A 7,653-nucleotide genomic window follows, 5' to 3' on the forward strand; every position below is an offset into this window, starting at 1 on the left:
ATCCCATCTCTTCTGTAGGAATCCCATTCTTTGTAGTTCAAACAATAGATGGTCATGTTGTCCAACAACAGCAAAGGGCCAATGTAAGAAATAGAAAAAGAGCCAGAACCCCCATGGCATTGTTTCAGTGTTTGAATCCAGCTGTGCCTGAAGCCAACGGGACCTCTGGACTCCCCAGTTTTCTTAGTCAGCATCCTCTTTCCTTAAAGTTAGTTAGTTAGTTAGTTAAAATTTGAGTTGAGTTTTCATCATTAGGAAAAAAAAAAGATATCTGGTGAATACAGGGACACTTTTACTCTGTTTTTCTGAATGTTCTCTGGGGTTCAGGACCTACTAGGTCTGCTTCAAACTAAGAACTCAAGTGAAAAAAGGGGCATCATCCCTGCACACAAAAATCCACTGTCCTTGTGCCCTGAACAGACATGGAACATGGAAGTCTCTAGACACAGAGTCTGTTCACACCATAACACTAGCATAAATGAGGTTTTCATAGAAAACCAAACTATTTTTTTATCACTTGATTCTGTGAATTTGAACTAATATTTTGGGAAGAGGTGGCTTAAACTCTTTGCAGGGAGAGGTTGATAAGAAGTGTGATTTGTTTTTAAAATTCATCCTAAAAGTACAATTTGCTAGTTAAGCTGTTTTTTTTTTCTTTTTCTCTTTTTTCTTTCTTCTCTTTTTTGGGGTGTTGGGGGGAAGAGGGAGGATTGGATTATTCTCTGAACACCTCCTTCTATCCTTATGACTGGGATCTCAGTTTCACTGTTCATCCTTCTTCCCTAACCTAGTTATTCTCATTTCAGTTCAGGTAAAATCTCCACAAGTATCAGAGGCGGAACCTGAAATTAGGTCATAAGAAGGTGATTGAGGAAGCAGTCCTCATTCTGTTTTTCAGTTCAGACTTTTTCAGGCTCTTACCCCCTTTCTTTTTGCTTCTCAGAAAGAACAGAACAAACTCGGATCAGTCCTTACCCAAGCAAATCACTCCAACATCCTCAGAGTGATCACAGTTATGCTTTCCCCATCCTTCGTGCTTGCAGTTCCAGAGAGCTGACTCATTTCCACTGCATACAAGATCATCAAACCAGATTGGCCCAGAACCTTCTCCAAAATTAGCTGAACCAGAGAAACTGACAGCACTTCCACATTCGAGCTGTTTACAAACCACAGAAGCATGATCTATGTTGAAGTTATCATCACACACTGTTCCCCACTGTCCTTGGAACTTGACCTCTATTCTTCCAGAACACTGGTTTCCTCCATTCATCAGCCTTATCTCCAAATTGGATCCATCTAGAGCAGAAAAAAGACTAGAGTTCAGAAGTGATATTTCATTCAGAAGTGACTTTAGGAAATAAGATTCCTCTAGACGCTCGAGATGTGATGCTGTCCTTGAAAATGGTGCCTCCTTTTGGGTGCTGCCCATCTTTACATATTAGGGAATTTTAATCTTTTAAAGACCAGCTAACAACTAGGACTTTCATCTATACCTACTTACCAAGGAAAATGTTTTATAGTTTAAAATTTGCTTTCTGTTTTGTTTTTATTTCCTTCCATTGCTAAGACAAAGTAAGCATTCTTTTATATAGAAACTGATTAATTTGACTTAAAGCACTTATTTTAAAAACTAGAGAAAATAAAATGAACTCGTCCAACAAAGTAGCAAAAATGGCAAACTGGTCATTTGTTGAACATTTAAAATCTTTATTTTAATCTTTCTCTATTATCTACAGTTCAGAGCATGAAGAATTATCTGAAGTCAAATATAAAATTAGAAAACAGGAAAAAGGGAAAAATAAAAATGCCTAAGCATGCACAGTAGTTTGCAAAAGCATCCTATGGTATACCAAATTAATAAGAATTTAGGAAAAAATAAATCAAAATGACTCATTTCTTACCAATCTCCTGTTTGAATCAAAGCTTCCCCTCCCCCAAAGCATCTGGTACATTTTTAGCAAAGAACAGTTTTTCATAAAGGAAATTCTCTCTATACACTCTTCTCTAGATTTTCTATGAGGATTAAAATACCCAAGAAAAGGAGATTTGGGATGAAATCTGGGGACATGTAAAAAACAAAAACTCTTTGAGCTTGAACAAAATGTTTAGGGGCTCTCTTTTTGAGAAAGGGATTCACTTTTAAAAGCTCTAAATACCAGGCAGAGGCCTCTACTTAACAGGATTTTTTGTTCCGGACAATTAATAATCATAAAAATAATAGTTCACAATTAAAATATACATCTGATGTTCTCAGTGTATCACCTGTGCTATCAATCTTCACAACATTGAGCATTATGTGTTATTCCCACTATCCTTACTTCACCAATAAGCATTCTCAGTTTGCCTAACTGTCACAGGATCATATGCCTAGAAAATAGTAGAGCCAGAAGATGAAAAGAAAAAGCAGTTTAACACCAGCGTTTATTCTCCTGTTATACTCTATTGTCCCTGAGAGTGTGATAATAACAAAACCTCCCAAGAGGTAGAGGCTCTGAGGACTGAGCATTAGTCAGGGTGGGGAAATCTCAGAAATACAGCCTCTGAAACCTCATGAAACTAGGGAGCCCTTGGGGGCCTAGGCATGCACCAGTTGGTGCATTTGCTATATAAACTTCGATAAGCAAATTTGATTAATTCTATCCTGAACTATGAAAAAACAGAAAACAAGAGTTAAAAGTGCTACATTGATGTCTGAGCTTAAATAGCTCTGTAGGCTGCAATAATTATAGTAGGAGCCTGGCAAGAATTTTTTAAAGATTTTATGTAGTCATTTATTTGAGAGCGAGAGAGTGGGGGGGGGAGCAGAGGGAGAGGGACAAGCAGACTCTGCGCTGAGCATGGAGCCAGACCGGGGCTCGATCCCACCACCCCAAGATCATGACCTGAGCCAAAATCAAGAGTCTGATGCTCAACCGACCGAGCCACAAACGCTCCCTGAGCCTGGCAAGATTTATTACGGTTTTTAACTTTGCTGTAGATGCTCCGTGTAGATGTTACTATTGTTATTCCCTTTCTTTCCCCTGTAATGATTAACAGTAAAAGAGAAGAAGACGGAGGAAGAGGAGGAGGAGAAGGAAGAGGAGGAAGAGTGCAAGGATGGAAGGAAGAAGGAAAAAGTAGAGCTCTACGTGTATTAAAACACTGAGTTTTCAGAAACTGAAGTTTAGAAAAATTTTACAACTTAATCAAAATAACATTCATGAGCTTCTGAGTTGGAATTGAATCCTGCACTTTTCCTAGATACTAGCCTGTGTTGTTCCCAATACACCGCAATGCTTGGGGAGAGATTAGTCCTTTCTAAAAATCAGTCCCATGGAGGAGATGGTCTTTAAGAAAGAGGCTCAGAGAGAGGCCAGTGAAATGAACAAGGAGAAATGGGAAGCCCAAGAATCTGAATTGGGTCATAAATATGACCTTGGGATTTACAGCAGAAAGGTCTGACACAGAACTTTCTGAGTTATTGTAAGGGTAACTGAGATAAAATTTATGAAATGTTTCATAAATCAAAACCACCTGGGGCACCTGGGTGGCTCAGTTGGTTAGGCATCTGACTCTTGATTTCAGCTCAGGTCATGATCTCATGGTCCTGGGATCGAGCCCTGTGTTGAGCTCTGTGATCAGCAGGGAGTCTGTTTGAGGATTTGTTCTCTATTCTCTCTCTCTCCTTCTCCCTCTGCCCTTCCCCCACCTCTCTCTCTCTCTCTCAATCAAATAAAATAAATAAATAAATCTTAAAAACCCCCACAACAAACCACCATTAAATGAAATAAATAACATTATGTACTGGAAAAAGCAATTATACTTGGCAAAACATCCTTCTTCCAACAAAGGATTAGTTCTAGGAATATTTATTTCTCACTTCAGTAAGTTCATTATCAGTGAATGGACAAAAAGGTCAATGCACAAAAGCAGCATGTTACTGAGAAAAAGGACAAAGAATTCACTTAGATATCATGATACTTTTATGTAGGAGTAGAGACTTACAGTAAGATTACTGACTATAAAATTGAGGCTGGTCACTTCCTCATTGATTGTGGTATTCAGAATCTTTTTCGATTTTTTAATGGAGCTTGTCATGCATCTTCTGGTCTTTTAGCAACGGATTGGGTGATTTTATATATGAGTAGATGACTTACAGAAAACTGGTTCCTTTTCATTTTTAACCCATCTACATAGTTTCCCCCCACAAAACATTTCATGTCGAGGCTTTGACTTTCACAAATCCTACCTGAGCAGGTGACTCCAATATCCTGTTGATGAGTACAGTTATGCTTTCCCCATCCATCATGTTTGCAGTCCCAGAGAGCAGATTCATTCCCTCGACAAGAAACGTGATCCATCCAAATGCGTCCAGAGCCTGCCCTGGAATTAGCCCATCCAGTGGCTTTGATAGCAGTGGGACATCCCAGCTGCCTGCAAATCACGGAGACCTCATCCATGCCCCAGCCATTATTACACACAGTTCCCCATTCCTCCTGGACTTTCACCTCCACTCTCCCGGCGCACTTGTCTTCACCATCTGCTAGCCTCAGCTCCTTCTCTGCTCCCCCTGCAATGATGCAAAAAGGCAACGATTGTTCGGGATCCAAAGAACGAGTGGAGAATTATTATTCCTTAGATTACTTATTTATTTTTCAAAGCCAGATTTGAGAAACATTCCAGACTCATCCATGATACAATAGAAGGATGCTATTTCATGGGAATGCAACTACATATATCAGCATCACAGGCTTCAGATGAAGAAAGGACATAAAACCAGTTAAGCTAAGTAACGCAAGTGTGAGATTCTTTATAATGTCAATTTATATAATCTCCACAGAGAGTTTACTATGTAAGTAATATATTACAAAATTTTATACGTATGAGCTATGTAAGTTTCTCCAAATTCTTAAGATTGATAGAAAGAAGGCTCACTCATGATGAGGATGCAAAGACTAGCCTTAAGGAATTTAATGCCCATTATACATATATATGGAAAACACCAAGAATTCTTAAAATACTAGTTGAAATCTGGCTGAAACTTTTCTACTTAAATGGAAGTTGAGATGGAGATATTTATCTCCCATCATGAAAAAAATCTCTCTCCCTCTGCCAAACCACCCCCCACCCCCAATGTCTCAGCTGCCATCCTACGATTACTTTAACTAACATAGGAACCTATGGTCTCACTGATATCTATCTGGCCTCCCTCAATACATTTTAAGGTAAATTTTGACAATCGAATTTATTAAAGCGTTCTTCAAATTCCATTTCATCTCAGTAATTCTGAGGTATTTTTCTTCTCTGTATTGTTCCCTATTTTTTAGGTAGATATTATTTTAAATCTTTAAGCAAAATGCACATTTTTTTCCTGTGAAAGTTTATTTTATTTTTGGGGAAACCATGCTATTTTGTTCATATTTTGGTGTCACATGATTAGGATCTTATTTTGTGCTTTTAATATCTGATCCTTTGAAATCATGCAGCATGTTTTGAGATGCTGCAGAACCTTCAGGAGAATTATTTGCATTTGACAAAGCACTCACCTAGAGAACTGGTGATCAAACAGGCACTGAGAACTGAGACCACAGCCACAGTGGAGGAACTCAAGAGGGCGAAACATCTTCTACAGTCTGTGGGGGGAAAAAAAGAAAGAAAGAAAGAAAGAAAGAAAAAGACAAAAGTATTGCCTTCCCAAAAAGAGACTTTGGAGAAGAGAGATGGTTTCAGAGATTTGAGGTTAACAAGGAAAGTCAAACCAAGACAAAGAACCCATCCTTCTAAATGGCAAGGTGGACAGGAAACATTCATACCCAGGATCACATATTCTCAGTGAAATAGCTTCGGAAATGTTCATGTTTAGAGGCAACCTAGGGGTGAGGAATTAGGAGCAAGTTGCAGATGGAAAAGAATTTCAAGAGCAGACCGTAAAACCTGGAAAACTGAAAAAGCATCAAAAAAGCTTAGCAGGGCCACAGAATGATAGTCAGCTACTGAGGTCCCCGTCTCCAAGCCCACTGGACCCAGATGGTTAGGTGGTAATTTCCAGGAGGGAATGGATTCTATATATCAGGCTCAACACTACTTCACCAGTACCTGGCACAGTACCTGCTAAACAGTAGCTGAACATTGATGGAATATATCTGAAAAACCAAAATACTGGATTTTATCCCTAGATAGAGCATAAAGCTCTAAAGCTTTTATTACTCTTACTCCTTATTCTTACTCTAACCCGACACTCATGTAAAGGCAAGAATGCATTGGTTAGCCACACTGAAGCATGCACTTTGGGATAAGTCACTGAACTGTGTGCTTAGGACGTGTGCTTTCATGTGGTATGCTATACTGTGATTAAAAAGCTTTGAATAACGGGTCCCTCAGTGGCTCAGTTAAGCATCGGCCTATGGCTCAGGTCATGATGCTGGGGTCCTGGGATCGAGTCCCGAATCGGGCTCCCTGCTCAGCAGAGTCTGCTTCTCCCTCTCCCTCTGCTTCTGCTTGTGCTCCCTCTCTCTCTCAAATAAATAAACAAAATGTTTTTTTAAAAAAAAAAAAACTTTGAAAAAAATTAAAATGCTTAATGAATTTAACATCTCCATATAAATCATGAAGTAGATTTCAACACTCAGGAATGTTATTCTAAATTTCCCTCAGTGATCAACTTGCAATCAATATTCATTCCTGTATGGTCTATATACGTTTTCTAACAATTGTTGTTTTCCTACTCAATTCAATTCAGTTCATTTCAGCTCCTTTCTTAATTTTACCTCAGCAGTTTTACAAAATTGTTGCCAAATCTAATCTTTTTTTTTTATGCCAAATCTTTATCCCCCATCTTCAATTTTGAATCTATGGCAGATACGAGTTACTGCCATTAAAGCTTAATGCCCATTTCCCCTTCCTTACTCTCCCAATGCCAATCACTATTAAATAAGATCCACTGACTGCTAACTTTATACTACATTAAAAGGTAAATGAGAATAAATGAGAAATGTTTACCAGCAGATCCAGAGTTTCCATGGGGGACCATTCTGAGTTTGTCCAGTCCAAGGTTTTAATGATATCTATATCTTCTTGTATTATTCCTTGGAAATGTTCTGCTAAAGAGGAGGACCACTAAGACTTCTAAAAATCACCTCACTTCCACAAAACAAAACAAAACAAACCGAAAAAAAACCCAGAAAGGCTACACAATGGAGGTGGAGTCAGTCAATGAAAAAAGGGAAGTCATTCATAAACTGAGGTTCCCTTTCATACTCATGTTTTCTTCACTATGGGACATGAAATGGCCAAAAGAAATTGAGAAACATTTACTACAGATTTACAAAAATTAAGGGGAAATATTAACTCATGTCCTATTGCTATTGAAATGAATATTTTGATTTCAGTATTTTGTTTTGGACTAATAGAAACAGAAATGACAATTATGTAGTGATGTAGAAAAACTAAAGTGAAATAAGCAAATCATAATTAAATAATGCCTTACCATTATAATCACTTGTAATACTATGACTATAATCAAATGTGCCGAATGAATAATTTTCTGTAGACTGTCTACAGACAGAACTTGCTTTTTTTTTTTTTCTAATGAGATGGAGAGCTGCAATAAAATTAGCCATGACCATTACAGATTTCACAAATCGTATATACACATTTACAAGACATTATTTTAGG

General features: G+C 38.1%; 1 protein-coding gene across 4 annotated transcripts in view; it reads right to left on the reverse strand.

The window, feature by feature from the left end:
* The window catches only part of CD163 (CD163 molecule), a 30,977-nt gene extending 23,822 nt beyond the window's left edge, over positions 1-7,155 (reverse strand). For all 4 annotated transcript variants that reach the window (XM_044385253.3, XM_044385252.3, XM_044385251.3 and 1 more), the window contains exons 1-4: positions 6,979-7,155; positions 5,526-5,612; positions 4,229-4,549; positions 976-1,296 (exon numbers count right to left, since the gene is read on the reverse strand). In XM_044385253.3, coding sequence (XP_044241188.2) covers positions 976-1,296; positions 4,229-4,549; positions 5,526-5,612; positions 6,979-7,009 — 760 coding nt within the window. In that variant the 5' untranslated portion in view covers positions 7,010-7,155. The remainder of the gene's footprint in view (positions 1-975; positions 1,297-4,228; positions 4,550-5,525; positions 5,613-6,978) is intronic.
* Positions 7,156-7,653: the final 498 nt, after the last annotated feature.

This window comes from Ursus arctos, unplaced genomic scaffold, assembly GCF_023065955.2.
Source record: "Ursus arctos isolate Adak ecotype North America unplaced genomic scaffold, UrsArc2.0 scaffold_26, whole genome shotgun sequence".
Taxonomy (NCBI): Eukaryota; Metazoa; Chordata; class Mammalia; order Carnivora; family Ursidae; genus Ursus; species Ursus arctos.